A 22,897-nucleotide genomic window follows, 5' to 3' on the forward strand; every position below is an offset into this window, starting at 1 on the left:
GTAGCAATTGGGTACATTCCTACCAGCCGACAGTCTTGCTGTATCAATCCTTCACCCCTCTCCCGTGTGCCCACTTCAAAAACTATGTAAGGATTTGTCCTCATATTTCTGGTATTTGTAGCTCCACAAAGCAGCTGATTCCCTAATAGCTATTTTTAAAATATCAGAAGAATCTTATTTTAGTTGACCTTCTGGAGAAGGCAAGATCATAGGTATGACCTAAAAAGCAGCACACTATCTTTCGTCAAGCCACAAGCAAATTAAAGCACTCCTTACATTTTTCACGTCTAAGTCTGGATTCATAAATGCTTGCTGAAAAGACCATGGAAGTCAGCAATCCGTGCAAAAATGAAGATCAAGGGCACTTAAGAAATCATATGGTGCTTAATACAACTGTTGTTGTAAATGAATACATGCAAATATCACAGCAAAGCATGTAAACTTTGAAACACTGGACTTTGCTGATATGAAAATAAACATTTTTCAAATTGAACGTGTATCGTAGACTTGATACTACTACTAAACCTATTTAAAATAACAGCCGAAAGAAAAAAGTTGTCTCCAGCGTAAAGGAAGTTTGTCACAGGGAGTATTTTCAAACCCCAGGGCTTGTGCTTACTATGGGATCATAACTTTGCTTAGATATGAGGATAAAATAAACACTAGTTATAAGCAGTGTAGTTAAACTCCTTGTAAAAATGTCTCTTTTAAAAACATACACCAGTAACTGACATAGGTAGTTTAAGATTAAATCACATAAAAGGGAAAACGGGAAGAAATAAATTAACCAAGGCAAACAGACAAAGTTTCATTCTACTGAAGCGCTCAGAGGTACGCTATCAGTCGCTGTATTTCAAAAGTCAGAGGAACTTCACCTCGTCTGCTTTGAATTGTTTCTGTGAAACAAAAGCTTTCTGACAGACTGGTGTATCAAGCTCTTGGCACTACAGGAAGCTTTCTGAACTTCAAGTGCTTTTCTTGCTTGGAGCTAATCTTCCACAGCACCTGGAAAATTCAGAACTCCTACGAAAATGTGCTGTGTCCCATTAATTCAGTGGGAATTTTTCAAGAAATCAAGAATTAAAGATAGAATGTATTTTTTTCCCTGTCCTTTTCAAAACTCGTTAGAACAAGAAACACTTAACAGAGTAATATAAGAGATGTGGTAATAGGCCACAGTTTGGAAAGCAAGCCTTAAGGAGTAACCCAGAACAATTGCTGTTTTTAAAAGCCAGATACAGTCTTACCAAACACTCCTCAGACATATGTAAAAGACCTCAAAAATTTGAGGACTGTTTAGTGGTTACTGTCTTCCAAATGCCCACATCCACACACACCTGTGCACAAAGCTTCCTCAGATCTGTCACAAAGACAACCCTGGGCTACTTGGTCTGTGTGATAACAGGTCTCAAAGAAGTTTGAAAGCCACGGAAAGTTATTACAAACCAGTCCCTCAGTCCACAGGTTACGCAGCAGCTATGGAAAAGAAAAAGGCCTCTTGAATACCCGGGGGTTGCAATTTCGATTGTCTGCAAAACCACAGACAAAACAGTATTTTCCTAGGGTTTAAGAGGAGTCAGTCAGCATTGCTCAACCTTGCCTCTGTGGACGAGGCATACATATTGGATTGTCATGTCACCCTGTTACCCTTCTCCATCTCTTTTATATGAAAAGGGTTAATTTTGCAGCAGCAGCTAGACTGCTGCATTGTTGCAAAAGGTCGACCAAAAGAGCATGGAGCAACTTCACCTCTATTGTCCGTGGCCAGGCTTGGTACAACATACGTGGAAATATTTACCATGAATACAAAGATATTCTGTATATTTCAGCTCATTTAGGTAGCTACTGGATTTACTGGGTAGATGTTAACAGATCAAAGGGACTTGGGACTTGTCAAAGAAATTGAAGTTGTGCAAAAGGCCAAAATAATAACAGTAGTGTTACCTAAGCCATTCTTACTGGCAGACATGAGTCTGTTCAGACAAAGGAACTGCTTATTCTTTCCGAAACTGAAAATTAAAGGGAGAGGCTAAAAATGTCCCAGCAACCTGCTTCAAGCAGAGGTGACTGCAAGTGGGCATGACAAAGCATGCTGATGTCTGGAAGGACACTGCTAAGCACGTCGCAGGCTGCCACCACTGCCTCAGCACAGACATCCCCGAAGGAGCAATCATCGCAGCCTTCCCTTCACCAGGCCTAACCATGCTGGGGTCTTAAATCTTCCTTCAGAAGCTATGTTCACTAAACATCTTTTCTACCCCAAGCAAGCCTGAACAAACCTTTTTTGGTCATGTAATCAGACGCTGGAGTGCTTCATCTGGTAAGTCTGCATTCACACCTTTTATAGTTGAATTATTTCACCCCTGGACAGAAGAAAATACCCTTTTTTTTTTCTTTCTTTCTTTGTAAACTCTCCTGTTGTCCTCTTCATAGAACAGTACTGCACAAACCAACAGAGCTCAAGTCAAGGATTTTAGAGCCATTTATTCCTACAAAATTTGGTTGCTCAGAGCCGAAACACCTGCGTAGCCTGCAGTGGCTGTGCAGCCGTGCTCCAGCTCTACATGGCACGAGGCACTGTTAATGGGGGAAAGTACATCTCCTGGAGAAATATGGCTCACAGTAATAAGTTTTAACCTCTTTCTAAGACAAAGTATCACTTTTACTGTGCAACTAGAAAGCCAAACGTTGTCACAGATCATCAAAATGGGAAGAAAATGAGCTACAGTTACCTTACTCACAAAGGAATAGCAATCTGCTTTAACAGTGCTGTAATAGATGTTAAGGATAGCCATAACGTATCCCAGCAGAGTATCTTTGGTATTTGTGTAATTTGACATCCTACTTAGTATATAGCCTGTACTCAAGGCTGAAAAGTAAATGGGTAAAGCAGCTGTATGGTGCTTCTTACTCAAGTATTTTTATGACAGATATACAGCCAGCAGAGGTATTTGCACCCAAGATGGAAAAGAGCAGGAAAGCATTAATGAAGAAGCAGAGGTGTGAAATCCTGCACAAGGGAAAGGGTCAATTTATTAATACAAATAAGCATGAACCAGGCTGAGATTCAGTTGCTTCAGGTTGTTTGAGGTGCAGGCTAATTCTCTTCTCATTAGATCATGGTCAAATACAGCATAATGGAGGCCAAATCATACAACAGCATGTTAGCCAAATATCATACACAAGTGGATGGAAGCACAGACCTATATACCACGTCCATGTGCTCCTCCATGCATTTCTTTGATGAAACTGGTCTGTGAACACAGGTGGAATCTTGACATCAGCTAGCATTGCCTCTCAGTGGCTAACAGCTTTTTAATTATTATTGTCTTATTTTTATATAAGTTCTGAATTTCAGAATTACTGTTTCAGAACAATTTACTGTGTTCTATTTCACACTTACCTCTAAGAACAGAATTACCTGTGAGTGTTACAAGTGTCTGTGAAACTATATTAAAAGGATGAATGAAATTTTTGAGTTAATACTGAGCAATAAAGCTTCCAACACTGTGAAGGATAGAGGAAGTATTTTTTTTTTTTTCCCCTCCACTGACCAGACATTTCACATAATAACCAGATCAGGTTTCACACCACCTTACCACTTGGACATCAACAAGATCACTGTGACACCACAGATGTCATTAGCAAGTATGTAAATTCTCTGCTCTAAATACCATCTATTATTAACTGGCTGTATTCCCTGTCTAATCAAAACCAGACTGCTATCAAGTTCCCCAGAAAGAAAAAAAAAAAAAAGAAAAAGAATTCCCTGTGCTCTGAAACGTGATACACTATAACAAGATATTTTATTAGGTTAACACTAGCACAGGAACATAAGCCATTTAGCTCTCTTGTCTCGTCAGGAGTTTCCATTTCAGATATCCACTTCAAAAAGCAAAAGCCTGCTCACACACATCTTCGCTCAACCCCACCAGATCCCCATGATGCAGTTTTTGTGGGAGTCTCAGCAGGGTGCCCAACAAATATTCATCTGAATGTAGGCAAAGACAAGTCAAACACAAGACACAAATCTTAATAGACACATTTCTGGGGAAAAAAAAAAAAAAAAGGGGTAAAAGGTCTCTGGGGAAGATACTCCTTCATTTCTACTTTGGACAGGAGCATGTGCTCTTTTCATTCTCCAGCTGGCTGGCAGCCTTTAGGTGGGAAGTTTTTTTCTACTTCCTATCTCTAGCCTACCTTATCTTCTAACCCAGAAGAAGATAAAATGCAAAACCATAATTCCTATTGAAGTAGTGTGCAGCCTTTTATTAAACCACATTTTTGTCTTTAGCTGCCACAAGTGACAGGAAAAAGGGAAGAGAAAGAAGAAAAAATTCCTGATCTATGGTTTGTTCAGGGTGCAGAAAAAAAAAAAGAGCAAAAGAGCACAAAGGCACTTACGCGCCTGGGCTACCAACTGTTCTACACCACATTAAATTAAAATAAATACTGCAACTGTACACAATCCTTGTGTTCAATATGACCGCACAGGGCTATATCAACTACATCTGCTACGTAACTCAGGCAAAGGTGATACAGATCTCTCTCTGTACCTGCACAATTGAGGCACAATCACCAGAGCATACACACAAAGGTTTGGCCTCACTACTTGAAGCTACATTTCTGTTTTGGAGTAAGAACTCCAGAGCAACATGCATCCACATGATAAAAGACTTGGCTGACAGCAATAACTGTGTTTCTGAAAAAAAATAAGAATTAAGTAGTTATATCAGACTGCATTAGGATTAAAAAAAGAAAAAAAAAAAAAGCAGCACACACCAGCTACTGCAATTAACAATGCAGAACAATTAGAGATCACAGGAGGGGTTTGGGAGCATTCCTACTGACACCTTTGTGTTTCCTAAGTGGCAGGGGATGGAATAAAGCCATAAATCAGGAATCACTTGATCAGAACATTGTTTCATGGCTCTTTTAGAAATATTGACTCAATATCCTGCATACAAGCTATTTGAATCAATGTAAGGTGATAAAAAAAATCATTTTCTTTCTTTAATCAGGGTTGATCATGTAACAGTTTCTTTCATACCTGGCATTGACAACAATAATCCACAATCATCAATGAGATTTCTCTGTGAAAAAGGTAACACTATATTAGCACAGAAAGTGTAAAAAAGTTATTTCATGGGATGCCCATCTACAACTCGTTCCTCTAGGATTCCCAGCAAGAACCATACACAACAAAGCTTAATGCCTAACTGAGATGAAAATGGTTATCTAATTGTGTCCATCTATCCTGTTTCATTACACTTTGATCAGTTTCCACCCTTGATGGAAGGTGAAATAACTACTGGAGGCTCCCTGCTCGCCAAGGGTCTCGCAATGCTGAATTTCCCATAATTATCTCTGCAATCTATGATGATGATCATCATCATTATGATTTTTTACTTGGGTATATCTCTTCCTCTACTTTGTGGAGCACTTCCACAGTCCATACGCTATCCTCCACCACCATGCATTTGCTGGCCTTTGGCAAATTCACATGGATTCTAAAATTCCCCACAGATGAATGGACTTATAATACAAAAGTCCAGTGTATAATGAAATTATAATATTCCTTCTTGTCCAGAAAAATGTTGAACAAACCTAAATGGTTCTTCTTGAACTACTGTAACATAAATGGTAACTGCAAAACTACTATCAAGATTGTAGGTGGTCTATCTTTAGAAATAGCCTAAACTAGAAGGAAAACAAAACAAAACAAAAACACACCACCTACCAGTAAGGAGAAAGGGTGTATTAGGAAACCTAGCAAGGGGGAGGGAAGCAGAAGGTAGACAGCCACTAGACAGTCTGATGGGACACACATTAATAGTCTGCAGGTTTACCTTTTAAAGGGAGTTAAAATTACCCTTTAACAAAGAAAAAAAAAAAAAAAGCCAAAGTTAATGCAGCTCATTTTTCTGGGAGAAGACTTCATCATTTTACGAGGGTATCTAACTGCAGCATTTCATCTGCCAGTATCTACCCAGCACTCTCAAACTTAGAGATTCTTCTATGGCAAGATTCCCAGAGGGCTAAATCAATGAAGTGGCCACAAGAACGGATCTTTGTAATGGACACAGCTAGATAGGATTGATTCCTGGGGGGCATCAGGAACTGCTGTTTCATAGTAAAGTAACTAGAAGGCTTCCCCCATCCATGCACAGAGGAAGAAGGCTTCAGACTGCCTCTACCTCCTCTGTCCTGCTGAGTTTCTCTGCTGCCTATCTGCAACTTGCACATTATTTCCTGCCACTATTTCAGGAAAGTTTATTAACATTTCTCACCTTGGTGTGATTATTTTTCAAGGATGTAGGCAGAAGCCTGTCAGTGCCAGGTAGAAGACTGAGTTAAAGGAAGCGAGTATTTTGGGGTAGAACTGACGGTCAGTTGCCGGGTAATTAAGAAGAGGAAAACGTGTTCTCTTCGTACATACACTACAGTCCTGGTTCTCCCTTTTATTCAGGTGTCCCACCTACCTGCACTTAATTCCATTACTGTAACAGGCAGCATGCTACACCGTTTTACAAAGAAGAGGCAAGGGCTCTGTGCAGAGGGCTGTGTGGGAACAGCTGCCCATGTCCTCCTGCAGTCTCCCACTGACCCTCCTTCCACTGTCAGGAAGGAAAAACAGATGTTTTAAATATTTGTTTGCAATTTTCTGGCAAGAAAACATGAAAATGTCTCTAATTTTGGGTAACTCGGAGATGATCTAGAAAAAGCAAGATATTTATTTCCAAATAAAAATGGAGGAACAGGAACGAACAGGTTGTCCTACTCTCCTGTTATGTTCAGAGAAGGAACTTTCTGCGTGATGACAGTTTTTGAAGAGACTGCTGCTAAGCATCCTAGCTGGATCCACACCTTCCTATCAATTTTGGTTAGAATAAAGAATATCTAAAGAATATCACCATGTGTCTCAGATGTAACAGTAACACAAGTCTAAAAAGGTATGCGAGGTACATACAAACAGCAGCAATAACAAAAACAGCAGAAATTTAGCTGCTGGAAAAAGGTTGATCTGTATCAGATGTTACAGCTTTTAATGAGTAATAAATAACCTACATTTACCTCTGTGCATATTCTATTTCTCTCAAGTAATATCATTAAGGACAAAAGTTAGTGTGCTGTGATTACATGCAGGTCAGCCAAACAATTATCTTTTAACTTAACTCATAATTATTTGTCAACTGATATTACAGCATAACAAAAAGAAAAGAATGATAAAAATTGCATTCTGCCTTTTACCAGAAGTACATAATTTGCTTGTAAGCATTTTCTACTGCTTTCAGTAGCACATTTTCCCCAGGATCTACAACCTTTTTTAGCTCAAAAAAAAAAAAGATTCTACTCCTTTCAAAGCCTCAGCCTGTCATTTCTTTGCTATACTCAGTAACTGGACATTACCTTGTGCCTGCAACTGTAAGAGGACAGAACATGCCACTTAATGTTAGCAATATCTTACCATTCAGTCACTCAGTGCCCTCACACAGACAGACTTAATGGTCTCAGGACAAATCCTGCCTGTAGTGGAAAACAGAAAATGCTACCCTAACTCACCAGAAACAAGTATGTGTGAGAGGAGAAGCATGCTGACATTGAATACGAAGTGCTCTTTATTATATCTCTGCCACTTCTCTTTAATACGCAGCATTTTGTTTTCAGAGATACAACTTCTTTTCCACCAGCAGTCCCTGCAGTAGGGTTAACAGCTCCTTAGACAGGTTGAGCACCACCATAAATGTTCCAAATAACACACCACAAGTCAGAGAAATAAATGTCTTCTGAAGACAACACAATGGTTAAATCCCTTTTGGTGCCAGGCCATCCTCGTTGTCATTGAAGACCACTTGGAAAGTGCTATCTGACCAGGAACTTTTGGCTCACTTGGGAGGAACTCCATTTAATGATGAACTTTCCGCACACCACTGTTTTGGATGTGGATAATGACAGCACACATCTTCCGTTCAGTGATACCTCTGGGATTGCTCAAGCCCCTGAGATGAACTGCAGGCTTTGCAAAGAAGACATGCCTGTCACCAAATATGCTAGAGAAGTCCATTTTCTAAATCTATACAAATGTATTTAACTCCATGTAAAGTTTCCTGAATCACTAGCAGATAATCTCCTCAGATTTAACCTTGAAATAAATTAAATAAATAAATAAATAAATAAATAAATGGATACTTGTACAGCTTCAATCCGTCACAGGCACCTATCCCCCGAGGAACTGTTGTGCTGGCAGAAGGTTATGGAGCCATAAAGTCCATCTTTAAACTGAACATTTTAGGCATTCCTTCAGGAAGTACAGATTAGCATACACATAAATCTCTCTCCCCTGTGCAATGGAAAATGCTAAAAGATTCCATGAGCCTCTACAACTCTGCAAGGATTTTTTTTTTCCAAGCAGAAGATAGCACGAGCCCTGTTGGTTGCACACTGTTTCCAGAAAGTACATGGAGGGAAAGAACACCCCGTCCTCCCACCCTGAAATGCACACGCTTATTTAAGATATTAAAAAAAAACAACAAAAAAACACACACAAAAAATTTCAATGATTCAACTTTTTGCTAGCTCAGCTCTGAGTGTATCAAAACCAAGTCACGGCCCTTGTTCTTCAGCTGAACAATCCCGCCTGCAGATTCACTTCAGCCAAACCGAAGTTACTTAGCCTCTGACGTTAAGTCACGGTCAAATAAGCACAATGCTTCTTCAGGGATCCACTTCTCGGTTAAGGCAGGATTGGCAAATAACTTCTAGCTTTGTTTCCAGCTATGAAATGTGTAAGTGATTCTCTAGCTTATGACAAAGCATTTCACAACATCTTCCGCTGTGTTCCGCAACACCCAGTCTTTTTACCCTCCTGCTGCCCAGGTTAGGATTGCTAAAAACTTTGTAGCCAAAGACCACCACGCTGTCCCCCACACGACACCTACCTTCTCCTGTGCAGCAAAAACTGAGGGCTAGGAAAAGGGCTGTAATTAAGGAGACTTTTCCATTTGTCACACTGGTTAGGACTAACCTCACTCCTGAAAGCACACTAGATCCAACTCTGAAGGATTAAACGCTCGGGGACAAAAGAGAGCATCGTGTAAAATCTCTCTGGTGATAAATTTTATCATCAGGCTCCCGGCCCCATTCTTAAGCATGGAATCAGATATGGATCTTGCATACCTGAAAAGCTTCGTTAGGTTCATCGGCACAGTTCTGTGGGGGGGATCAGGACCCAAGGCTGGAAGTCAGAGGGCTGTTTTTGGGGAGTTTAGGGAGCTACACCTCCCTTGTTTCGTGAACTCTCTGATGTGACTACATCAGATGGGACGAAGGACGTTTAGAAGAAACCTGGGTTATTGCTGTTCTCCAACCAGAAAGTTATTTCTGGCAACAGATTTCATCGTGATACTTATTTTGGGGATACAGCTGCTTGGGGATCAGGGCTACAAAAGAAAAAATAATGACCACAGACCCTCACAGACTTTCTTTACAGAAAAGGCGCCAGTGGCTGTTAAGTTGCTCTCCTGGAGCCTGCTTCAGATTAAATCTTTGTGCAGAGTTTTCCTCCGGGGAGGAAAGCCCCCGAAGAGAGGCAGAAAGCGACTCTCGGGGAAAAGCTGCGGGTTTTCCAGCGCCGTCCTTCCCCGGCGCCAAACTCCTCGCACATCGACGGCCACCACGGCGGGGTGGCAAATGGCCAGGGGCACTCGCCACCTCCCTCCCCGGCTAGCCAGGGACCCGACCCCCTTCCCCGACCTCTCCCGTCCCGAGCTGAGGCCGGGGCTCCCCGCTACTCACAGCCGCAGGGCGCCCCGGCATTCCCGCCTGCCTCCGGCCCGCCCAGCCTTCGGCTCCTCCGCCTCGCAGCGCTGCTCTGTCATGAGCACCATGGGCAAGGCGCTGCCTCACGGCCACCACACACCGCCGGGTGCCCGGGACAGGCCGGGCAGGGCCGGGCCGTGCTGCCCCCGCCCCGGGGCGGGCGGTGGGGAGGCGGATCCGGAGCTATGGAGGCTGAACGAGCAAATGGCCTCCGAGCGGCTTCGTAGGAGTGTGGAGGCGCTGAGGGGAGGTGCAGAGGGGCAGCCCCCCACATACACATCTCCGTTTCGCCCCCCCCCCGCCTGGATATTCCTTCCACCTGCCAGCTCCCCCCAGGATTTTCGTTTTCCTTTCTTTTCGGGCTGGTTTGTCAGCCCAGGTAAATCACAGAGTGTTGTGTAAAATCAGACAAAAAGTAACAGCCTCCCCCCCCCCCCCCCCCCCCCCCCCACGGTGCTCGTCAGGTCGAGGGGGCATTTGTTCGCAGCCCGGCAGAGTTTGGCGCAAGCCATCCTACCTGGCACGAAATGTGAGCACACACATATGGAGGAAAATGCTCTCCTTATCTGGTTAACACCTGACAAATAGTTCAGTTTGGGGAACTAGTGTTTTCACGAAGCACCGTAACACAGAAGGACAGAGTCTGTGGCTTTAGGGACGCAATCTAAAAAAGGCCAACCTTGGGATGAAAGTTCAAAAAGAAGTCTCTAGGAAAAGGTCGATTTTCATGGCTTAATGCATTAGAATATATCAATGAAATTAATAGTAGTTTTATCACATTTTCTTCATCTACACTCATCTCAGCCACCAGACTCACGGGAGGTAAGGGGAAAACACATAGAAAACTCTTTGTGGATACCAGAGTAGGATATTGATGCTAATGTATCTTCCAGTGGCATTGATAAGATTCAGAGATGCTTGACACTTGCACAGTATCTTGAAAAGTGAAAGAACTAAGCATTAGGTAATGTTGCAATATATTCAGGAAATGGCTAAAGAGAAACAAGTGTCAAAGGTTAAAAGGATCAGGACTGCCAAAACTGGTTGGACATCCTGCAGAAAATGTGAGATTAATTTCTGGTCTTAACTAGACCGGATGGGTTTTGCTAGCTCCAGACCTATAAAATGTAAACTCCATGCACCAAGCTGAGTGGGAAGTAAGAATTTTTAAATAGCTGTACTTCTGGGAGAAACCATTAACTAATGTTTATGTATAAGAATGTGAAAACCAAGGCAAGCGCAGAAAAACAAATGAGCTGTAGTTTTAGGAAACATTACCCTAACCTGTTAGGTCCTGTATCTGTGAGACTTTGCTGCCTTATCCTCCCCTGTGCAGCACCTGAGCTGGTTTGGCATTCCCTCCATCACCACTGTATGCCAGACACAACCAGTGGCTGTACAGTGGTGTCCTGATTATGGAAAGGAAAACAGAATAGGCCCCACTTCAGGTGTATGGGCTGTGAGTAGAGCTGGAGCTGAAAGGCAGTGCTGTCTTCCTGTGTCTCTTAGGATCCAGGACCCTTGGCTAGGATGCAGCAACCTGTGTGAGGTTTTGGGTTCCCTGGGAGTTATTCTCACTGACAGTGTGCACTACCATGGCATGCACAGTATGTCTAGAACCAGCAGAAAAAGTAACAGGCTTCCCTTTGTTCTGTTTTTGAAGGCCTTTCATTACTGGGATGCACTGAAAATGTATCAGTTACTATTTTAGTTTTCTTGTGTAGCGCTGCTCCCTCCAGCAGAATAATGCTGATTTCCAGTAGGTGAGAGTCTAGCATTTAGATATTTGAACAGATAAAATCATTTGCCTTTTGAACACTTTGGCTTTCAAGCTCTGACAGATCTAGCTACAGCAGAGAAATGCTACTGCTGTCTGTTTTGCTCACTCCTCTCCAGAGATTTCTGCCTCGACCACAGTGGTGAAAAAACTGGGAAGAAGCTGCTTGGCCCCTGGAGCTTAGTCTCTGCAGCTGTAGTTTCAGCCAGCTCCATTCTCAAGGTATGCAAAACATGCTGCACTGAATAGTCAAGGTATTTGCTGTAAAAAGAAAGTGACATTCAAATAAATTGATTCCTGCAGCATAGACACTAAAAGTGAATCCTTACTAGATACTTTATCCCATATCATGGTATCTTAACCCTTGTCAGAGACTTGGTTCTGGCAAGTTTTCGATAGTGATTCTTCCAAATTTTGTTATTTTCCTTTAATATCAGTGGAAGTAGTAAGCCATGGCTGTAGCTTGTTGTTTTTGGAGGATTTGAAAAAGAAACTCTGTGGACAACCTTTGTCAAAATGTGCACAGTGCAGCAGCTCCAGAGCAAACGACAGATTCCAGAGTGATAAAAACTGTGAATGCCAGAATTCACAGTAGTAAAGAGAGAGAGAGTAGTAGTACAAGAGGTGTTATATTAAACTATCAAATGTACAGCTGGTCATGTGGGTGGAATATTCTCAAAAGCTTTATGCTTTTATTTTTATATGCTACAGCAAGTCTTAAATATGCAAAAAATCACAAAGGAGCCTTTACTGTACAGGTATAATTGCTGGTGTATAATAGATATGGTAAAGAGAATATGTCAGGATGAAGCCATCAACAACAGAGAGAGACCTGTTGTGTGAAAATCTGAACTGTATTTTTCTAGCTGGTGAAGTTCAGACTGGGGAGAGAAAAATAAATTAGTGTGTTAAAATTTCAGATTACTATTTAATACCTGCAGTACTAGTGATGCCAGGTAGGCAAAAATTGACATGCTTTCACTCTGAAGAGTCTCACCTAAAGGGTCAAAATTTCAAAGGAGGTTAGGAATACCTTTTTCAATAAGTAGGACCTTAAAATTATGTATAACACAGTGAATGAAGAAAAACTAGAGCTGAAATACTATGAAAAGCTTTTTTTTTTTTTTTTTTTTTTAAAAAAAAAAAGATACATATGAAAACAGTAAAATTGAACAGGGAGAGACTCACCAAGTCATCAAGTTCATTCCCTATCCCTATTCCAGTGTTTGCTATCATCATCCAGGGGGAGTCCTTAATCTCCACTTGTCTTGAATAACATGAGGAAGGGAAGGGTAAAGGGGCCCAATGAGACACACCTAGAAGGTCAGTATAAAACAGCAGTAGGACTACCACTCATGCCTAGGGATTCTTGGATATAATATGGCCAATGAAAGATAAAAAAAAAAAAAAAGGCAATCTAGCTGGAAATAAACTGGGTCAGAAGAGATTGTGATAATCAGCATTATTTAACTTGTATTTTTATTTCAGTACAGTAATTAAGGATATTCATAAAGTATTTCTCAGTTTATATGGTGGATATCAGCATGCCTAATGTGAGCAAACTTCCTTGGGACAGAACAAAGCAGGAAGTGACTACAGTGACATACAGGGTTATATATACATGACTACAGTATATATTGAGCACATATCTATCTACTCAGTAGAGAATTATTCTGTAATTGTTTGTGCCATTCCTTCTCCTAAGTCCACAAGTTTTGCTCTGAAAGTAACTCTTCCATCTGTTCCTTTCAGTGTTACAGTTGATTTCCATGTTAAGAAAATTTTGAGTTTAAGACTGCGTAAAACAACTTTCTAGGAGATGGATGTCCCTATGTTGAAGATGAATTTGAGTACCTAAAGCTTGGTCTGGTGTCTTCTGCATAATTAATGAAGTCTGCTATCTGAAAGACCGTACTTTAATGTTTCATTTGCAATACTAGATGCAGAACAAAAGCTTTTCTACTTTAAACTGAAAGCAAATCTGATCTAAAAGAGAAGCCTCTACTACAGTAAGTGATGATTAAAATAAAGTCATTGAGTTTTATCTCTCACAGCATATATTATTCTTTCACATCCTTTGTCTGTTACAAATTTCAGTACAAAGTCAAATAGTAGAGAACTTGTAGGTAAATTTGGCTATTATATTCAGTACAATGAATTTCTAAACCATAGTGTTACAGTCTAAATGCTTTCCATGAATGAGGTGATTTTTATCAGAAATGTCAATTGGAACAGTTTCTCAAAAATGACAAAATCAGGTGCAATCAAAAAAAAAAAAAAAAAAAACAAAGATACAAAAAGATACAGCCTTTATAGTGCCTCAATACTATTACTTTTGAATGGCAGACCACATCTCAAGTTATATCTTTTCTTCAGTTTCCTATATGATATTCTGCATTGTTAGGATTCTGTAAAAGATACTCAAATGTCTTGGGAGCCATTAAGTGATGAAAGAACCATTAAATAAATCCTTATATTGCTCTGTGGAAATACAATAGGAAAGCAGATGTATGATAAATAGCATATGACTGGGAGCTGTGATAGTACCAGACACAAGTTAGACGCATTTGAGAAGATGTAAGTAAGTAAGAAAAATTAATTTCCAGAATGTATGTAAAGCACCCACAGGTCACAGTGAAATGACTTACAGCTTGGGAGGTGCAGACTGCAAAAGAGAAAAAAAAATATATGCTAAAAGAGTGGTGCAGCACTGTAGAAGGTTACCCAGAGAGGCTGTAGACTGTATCTTTGGAGGTTTCAAGTCTCAGCTATATAAAACCACACCTGACCTGATTTAGTGTTGGTGATACTCCTATCTCAAGCAGGAATGCTCAGAAACATCTGCAAATCACTCAGCATACTTGAAGTGTGCTCAAAACGAATGGAATAAATCAACATTGTAAACAGTCAGTAGAAGATAACTAGTGCCAGAACGCAGTGAGAGTTTTGTAAAGGCTAAAAGGCAGTTTTGGTTAGCTGATCCCCATTCTCTGCCTGGATTAATATTTTCATAATTTATTCCTTTCTAAAAGCGTGTGATATAGAGACCTATGGCAAGTGATAGGTTTCATCTGATCATTTTGCTAGAAGTCCTATCAACTTATCCATCCCTGTTTTGGTTTAAAGGAGCCTAGATTACTGTGTTGGTTGTATGACCCTTCAGACAGGGAAGTGCCTGGGGCACGTGAACTAGGTTGGCTTTACAGCTAGCTGGAGCATTTCTCACCATAGACAGTGAGGGATGCTGAGGCTGTACGTAGTGGCTGAATACTGAAGGAAGTGGATGCAGCAGACCACACTGAAAGTATGCATTGTAGCAGCCAGCAGGAAAAAGCAGAAACATTTTCACAGAAAACTTATGGGGTATTAGTAATATGGTGTCAGCCTCCCTCATGGTGAATGTATAATAACATTGCACATGCATTCCATCAGCACATTCACTGTCATTTCAATACCAATGCCCTTCACACAACTTACTGTGTAAAGTCGTTGAAGACACACTGCATACTTACACAATGCATCAAAAGAAAAATATGAAAAAGGGGGGCTGCAATATGCAGCCTCAGCAAAGCACAGTGGAAGTGGTGAGGCAAAGGAACATTCTTCTCTCCCCAAATCATTCATGGCAATTTTCTCATATTCTGAACACAGCAGCCTTGGTACATGTAGTAGTTCATTCTTGCTCTCTACGAGATAGCATTCAGCCAGCTGGCACTGCTGAAAAGCACAAGTCACTGTCTCCTCATATTTCATGAGGAAAAAAAGCAGTCATAGCATATTTCCCAAGCAATACATTGCCCTGGATGCTTCATGGATGGCACTGTTAGAATGCGGTGATGCCTAGATCTTGTCACTTATAATGAAAGTACCAAATCCCATGGCAGTAAAATTCATTTATTTTCTGCATTTATGACCATCATTTAATGCTTTGCCCAGCTAGGCAACAAGAGCTAAGTAAAAATATTGCTTGTTCTGCTGTGGTGGATCAGCTTAGCTTGATTTGTTTGTAAATGTCCAAAGGAAATCCTGGGTGTCATGCACGTGTCACTTTTCTTTGTGTAGATTATGTGGACAAAATTTTCAATCCAGGTGCACCAGTATGTTACGGCATCAAACAGATTACATGTCTAATGAATAATGATGAATAATGTGCATGCATGTATGCAGTTTTTCGATCTGTGTGTGGTACAGGAGTGTATATATACATACACCTTCTTGGACCACATATACATGCATTTACACATTCATTGTACATCTAAATTTGGTGATCACGTTGTGAAGAGAATCATTCAGTCTCTGAGGAGCAGCAGTATATTAAGTATGTAAGAAAGTGAAAGCTAGCACAGCTTCCTTGAGGATACACTGAATCTTCCCAAAAAATATATATGTATATAAATAATTATATATATATAATAATATATCTATTGTCCAGACTTTCCGGGAGCTTAGAAAGGTATTGCTCTTATCCTGAGGACAGCAAGCTTAAAGTGATGGGCACAAGAGAACAAGATGACATGAAAAAATTCATGATGCTATGGGTTCTCACAGTCTACGCTGGAGGTGGTTGTGAATGATAAGCTGGATTATAATAATTACTGGATGGACTTGTGAATTATAAACTGGATGGATTTACTGTTTCATCTCACTCAGAAGCAGGAGTTATATTATTCTGAGGAAAATATTACCTAGGTACATCCTGGATAGGAAGGCCATACAGCATGAGCACCAAACCCCAGATACAAACCACTGAACTGTGAAGTGTTTGCTGGTGTTTCAAGTACTTGTAATTAAGCTATAAAGGCAACGTAATATGCCTTTTGGAGTGTGGTAGGTATGTACTTATCTCTTTAACTTTACTGCTTGGACTTGTCCGAACTAAGCCTCAGCCTCACAACAGTACATTGAATATGTTTCTGAGGTCTGTAATTTTAACATACAAGACATTTTGTTAAAAAAAAGTTCACAATCCCATATAAAAATTTTCAGCAAGAAAGCCTAAGTGTATGAATCCTTTGTTGTACCCAAACAAAAATGCAACTGCAATAAAACAGTCATTACAATTTATGTTACAAATTGTGTTACAAATATGTATATATATTTCTCTTATTCTGCTGTAGGAAAAATATTAGTGGCAGATCAGAGATAGAAAAAAACTAGTATTTAATTAACTGGTTTTTGGTGCATCACATTGAAAAATCTCTGAAGATGACAAGTCAAGAAGACCCTTTTGACTTCCATTCCCATGACTATGCCTTTAGAAAACATAATTCTATAATTCATTCATATTATGTTTTTTTTTTTTTTTTTTCTTTCTTTCTTTCTGATTTTTTAATGTTACCTAGTATCAATGAGTGCCAATGGCCAATGCTGAACCCCTGCTTCCCCTTCCTGCCCCCTCCCTCCACGCCTTTTTTTTAAGATATCTGATATACTTAGATCTTTTATGCCTGCAGTTGATTGCTGCTAAGGTTGATCTTAACATATTTAGAAGTATGACATTGACAGAGCTTCTGGTATAGATCTGATCTAGTCACTAGTTCTGAATCTAAATTGCTGAAAAAACATATTTCCTTGTGTTCAAAGTATTTTTTTTTTTTTTCAGATTTGTTCTGGAGGTTGGTCAAAACCAGAAGGCTTGAAGTTTATCTAAAGTTTAGGAGATCTGGATGCAGGATATTGACTCACATTATAAAGATGAGTTCCGGTGGGGGAGTTGAAATCCTCATTTTCTGGCCAATATTTTGAGACTACTGGAAAATATTTCATTTTAATGTCAGAGTAACTCAATACATTCATACTGATAAAATGCTTAATATACATGTGTCCACATCTCTCTCTGATCTATTATGCATGGGTGACACCTCAGCTATAGCTTCAGAATCATAATTTGCTTCTGAAATCAGTTCTGCTCTGTGTCAGGAATAACATGCTGCCATGGTGATAAACTGTGAGCTCGCTAGTCTGAAATGTTAATAACCCCATGGATGCTGGAAAATTTGTGCTCATCTGCATGGTGCCAATTACAGTGAGGTGCAAACGGAAGTGTATAAAAACTTGGGTATATTGGCAGTTTTGGGCCTCAGGCATGAATAATTAGGATGAACAGGAGCAATCGTTAATATAGTTAAATTGTCTCTGTGGATACATCTTCATTAATAGGAAATATCCTTTCAGAAAATAGGATGGTATTGAAAACAGCATGTGAAACCGCAGAGTCTGCATTTCTTTTTCCCAAGAGTTGTTCCCTTGATTTTTCACGTGCCTCATTTTAGATAAGCATATCATGACTGCATCAAACACATGAAAAGCAAGTTCAGTGAAAACAAGCCCAGTCCAACTGCTAAGCTCACCGTGTGCAATCATGCATGCTTCTTATTAGATTGCCTTGTATTTACAGCCTGTTATTCTGTATTTTCTGCTGATGGAGGTATAGTTTCATGCAGAGCTTTATGATCATACGATTCCTTCTTACTGGAGAAACAGTTGAATAAATTCTATTTCTGGAAGGCCTGCCCCCTGCCACTTGCTACTTGGCAGGGAGGTTGATTATTGAGAAACACAAGGCAAAGGACTCTGTTCTTTGTAAGGGTTGATCATGTTGCTATCAAAGTGTATATGGTAGCTTTTTGTGTACAGGTTATCTAGTGGTAAATAAAAAGTGGGTAAATCTGTCTGCTCAGAGTTCCAGGCTGGAGAGAGAAAAGAGGGCAAACTTCTTGTTGCCCAAATTACAAGTGGTTAAACATAACCTACTTGCGTTGAACCCTCTGTCCACCACTGTATTTACTCTGTACTTACTTGCCTAACTGGAAAAGATTAAGAGAAGCATAAAAATACATGTGTGGATGCTGTTTTAAAAAACAAGCTCTGACTAACTACTTCTAGGTAAAAGCCCCTGAGAGTTCTAATTAAAACTTTACATTTGTGGTTCCTTATTGTGTTCAGACTGTTGGACATTAACTCTCTGACATTTGAGTTGTAAGAAAATACATTATACAGGTATAGTATTAAAAAGCCCAAATAACATTTCACAAGGGGAAAAATGAGGCCAGCAGACTTATTTATACTCGTGACCCAATTAGTGATACAACCCATCACCCAGCTACAAAGAAATTTAATTTAGTCACACAGAGAATAAATAGAGGTGCTCCCTGCAAATCAGTCTTCAAGGTGGATATGAGCAGATATGAAAGACAGAGCTTACTAACGAATTTTCATGTTGGTTAAGGAACAATAAATATTTAATGTTACTTTGAATAGCTTTTTAAAGATAATTTATTCATAATGGGTTGACATAGATAGTGGTGATGTTTACCTGTCCCTCTCCTGCAGTAGATGGGAAGGAATAAATGCGGAGTGCCAGCAACCATCTGACTCTGCATTTCCTCATTTATCCATGCTGTCTAAAATGTGCACAATTTGTCCAGAACTCTTCCTTACAATGAATTCTACCTCATTATAACTTCACAACCCAACAAGTCCACACTTCTAAAGTAAGAAAAGAGATTTCACCTTGACAATCATTTGCAATTGCTCTATCAGAAAAGCCATTAAATATCTCAACTTGCATGAATACTCCTTTTTCTGATGGTAGAATTTCTCTTGAAACATAACTTAATAAGCATTGTAAAGTTTCCTATAGGCCAAAACATACATCAAAATATTTTGTCAAATTCCCTGTTCTATCCCAGTTTAAATTTGTTTTGTACAAAGATAGTAGATAGTATTTGATGACCTTGCAGAGGTCATTTAAAGACTTGAGTTTATATACTAGCATACACACTCAAAGACCTGCTTCAGTCTAAAAGTTACACGAAAAGAGAACAATGCCCTCCTGTCCCCCCTCCAACAAATTCCTCCTTTACACTCCCCTTCCCAGTGCAATCAGTAATGTAAGATAAATTATCAGCTCTGTGTGCATTGCCTTCAAAAATTAAGCTTCCCCATCAGGGTATTTCCACCATTGTGTTTGTACCGGTGCCCTCCTACATTGCTCCCCTGTCCCTCCCTGCATCAAGTATGTACAGAGCACCCAAACGCCCCTGAATTTACCTTATAAATACTGATCCGGAACTCTCTGTAGGGCTGACTGGAGGAGGGTCATTACTTGACTTTCTGAAGCTGCTCTGACTTTCAAAATGAAAAACCGAGTCTTCCAAAGAATTCCCTTTTCTCATCATGTTAATGGTGCTAACTGCAGAGTTAGGTAAGTTTGGGTCTGGAGCGATCCTTCAAGCGCACAGCCTTTCACTGCTGTAGGAAATGCATTCTTGGTGTGACTCCAGCTCGGGCTGGTTTTAAAATCAGTTAATCAGTAACACATTGATGTGACATCACAAGTTTTTTTTTTTTTTTTTTTTTTTCTTTTATACCTGCAGCACTTCATAGATACACTTTGAAACAAATTTCATCAAATTTATGTCTTTGGAAAGTTGGTACAAATAGCAATAAATTGTTTGGATGAATTTAGGAAAAAAAAAAGCCAAGAACTCTTAATTCAAATGACGTTGCATTGCCAGCCTTGTGCTGAAAGTAGTAACATGATCTGTCAGAAATTCTACTTTGTGAATTATCTGCTGGTCTCTAATTTTCCAAGTTTGAACAACATGAGTATATGTTTCAGAAGTGACTATATCCACCTGTTCTGACATGCCAAAGTCATTATATTGCATTTCTGCAGTAACATATTTGTGCACATGCATGCAGGTAGTTGCCATGAAATAAAGTCATCACAGTTCATCCTAACCATGGAAAATCTTTTTAAATCTCAGTGCACCAAACACCAACTGAACAAAGCCAGTTTGCCTAATCATTTTTATTTATTCATTTTCCATAGGAATTGGCAAACATTAACTACAAAATTGCTTGGTTTTCTGTTTGTTGAAGATGACTATAATGATTAGGTTAGTAAAAGAAATGTTAAGGAGCATTTCTTTAAATTGTGAACCCTCCTATAAAACTGAAGCAACACCCCAAGATCTCCAGAACTTAAGCTAATGTTCATTTAGGGTCTGCATGATAATAAGCCCTAGTCTGTGAGACTGAACAAACATGCGGAGTGTAGCTCTCTCTTTCTCTTGTCAGTATCTATAAATAGATTGTGAAACAATACAAATGCATTTGGACTGTTCTCATATTTTGCTGCTAAGCTGAATGAAATCTAATCAAACTATTCTGTCTTTCTGAATGTGTCATTCCCTGTTCAACCCTCCCTCCCCCCAAGTCACACCTTCCTAAATACTTAAAACCTGGTCTTTGCATTTTTAAAGATAAAATTCATTTTGCAGACAGTACTAGACAAACTGTAATGAACTCTGCAAATGACAGAAACAACAGGAAGAACAGTAACTATTAAAATACAGGATTAGCATAACAGTCAAGAAGTAAAGGTAAAGATGAAACAACCATTTTATTGGAAGTGAAAATTCCAAATAGATGCGACTCTATCTTTTCTTGAAAGGAAAAAAAAAAAAAAAAAAAGAAGAAGAAATACACACTCTTGATCCTCTTAGATATTCCCTGTGAAACAGAACAAATGAAACAATCTGTATTTAGGAGCAATGTTCAAGCTGCTCAAAATTTTCCTAAGTTAATTTTTCAGAATGAATGCATCTTTCAGTAGCTATGCTATACGTCTTTGGTTCCTGCCATCTGAGCCTTTCTGTTACTTTGGTTCTGCTTGATTCTGTGTGATCATAGACTACAGACACAGGGATGGTAAGCTATGCAGTCTTTCTTTACTCTATTCCTATTCCATAAAACAGGTGATATAACCTTCAACACATACAACAAAGAAAAGCTGTCTTCTTCCTCTAGTCATAGGGAGAATTTGCCTTGGCTCTCTTGTTTTGTTGACATCTACCCACTTGTGATACTAAGTCCTTATTCTTTTTAAAGAAACAAATGTCCTTGTAACTGATGAGAAAACTTAAGTGACATAGGAGAGGCTGAGAGAACTGCGGTTACTTAGTCTGGAGAAGAAGAGACTCAGGGGAGACCTTATAGCTCTCTGCAACTACCTGAAAGGAAGTTGTGGGGAGCTGGGGGTCAGCTTCTTCTTGCAGATGACAAGTGATAGGACCAGAGGGAATGGCCTCAAGTTGTTCTAGGGGAGGTTCAGGTTGGAAATTAAGAGGCATTTGTTCTCAGAAAGAGCAGTCAGGCACTGGGATGGGTTGCCCAGGGAGGTGATGGAGTCACTGTCCCTGGGGGTGTTCAAGGAAAGGTTAGACTTGGTGCTTAGGGACATGGCTTAGTGGGTGGCATTGGTGGTAGGGGGGTGGTTGGACCAGATGATCTTGGAGGTCCTTATTGATTCTATGATTCTATGATACAGAGCTTGTAAATTATTAGTATGAAATATTTATCTTTGAAAACACAGTATTAGTATATCAAAAAGTAATGAAAACCTTTCATGACAACTCTATTCCCTCTGGACATTAAAGAGCAAGTATAAGAGAGAGAGCAGTTGAATTTTTTTCCTGAATGGGTAACAGCAGGAATTTTTTCAGCAAGGAGCAACTATTACATAGTTTCCTTCCTTAAAGTTTATGTATCCATGTGTTTGTCCACAAAACAGTTAAGTTCTCTTATTGAGCACCCTGACCCTCTCTAAATTACCATTTTTTGTCATATGCTAACACATGTTAAGTGTATGCTTTCCAGCCTGCAATAACATGACCATGTTGAGTATGCTTATAGAACCACAGGATCATAGCATGGTTTGGGTTGGAAGGCACCTTAAAGACCACCCAGTTCCAACCCCCTGCCATGGGCAGGGACACCTCCCACCAGACCAGGCTGCCCAAAGCCCCATCCAGCCTGGCCTTGAACACCTCCAGGGATGGGGCATCCACAGCTTCTCTGGGCAGCCTGTGCCAGTGCCTCACCACCCTCTGAGTGAAGAATTTCTTCTTGTGCTTGTACTGAAGAGCTTCCAGGTTTCCCAATGTTGGTGCTAAACTAGCCAGATCATGTACTTGCCTAGTGAGTTAAATGCTCTTGTGGCTACAGAGCTGATATTATCTGACTATGTGAACTTTGTTGCAGCAACACTGGCATTATCCACAGCCATGAGAAACAAAACTAGAGAGTGGGATGGTGTCGTGGTTCCGCTCGAGTGGGCAGCCGAGCTCCACCACAGCCGCTCTCTCACTCCCCCTCCTCAAAGAGGAATGGGGAGAAAATATGTGAAAAGGGCTCAAGGATTGAGATAAGGACGAGAAAATCACGCAATAATTATTGTAACGGGCAAAACAGACTCGGCATAAGGAGATAGTAAGATTTATTGCCTACAACTAA

General features: G+C 40.1%; 1 protein-coding gene across 2 annotated transcripts in view; it reads right to left on the minus strand.

Moving 5' to 3' along the window:
• The window catches only part of GRAMD2B (GRAM domain containing 2B), a 32,694-nt gene extending 22,776 nt beyond the window's left edge, over positions 1–9,918 (minus strand). For both annotated transcript variants that reach the window (XM_032206485.1, XM_032206484.1), the window contains exon 1: positions 9,796–9,918. In XM_032206485.1, coding sequence (XP_032062376.1) covers positions 9,796–9,887 — 92 coding nt within the window. In that variant the 5' untranslated portion in view covers positions 9,888–9,918. The remainder of the gene's footprint in view (positions 1–9,795) is intronic.
• Between the last annotated feature and the right edge of the window lie 12,979 nt (positions 9,919–22,897).

The sequence above is a fragment of the Aythya fuligula genome, chromosome Z, assembly GCF_009819795.1.
Source record: "Aythya fuligula isolate bAytFul2 chromosome Z, bAytFul2.pri, whole genome shotgun sequence".
Taxonomy (NCBI): domain Eukaryota; kingdom Metazoa; phylum Chordata; class Aves; order Anseriformes; family Anatidae; genus Aythya; species Aythya fuligula.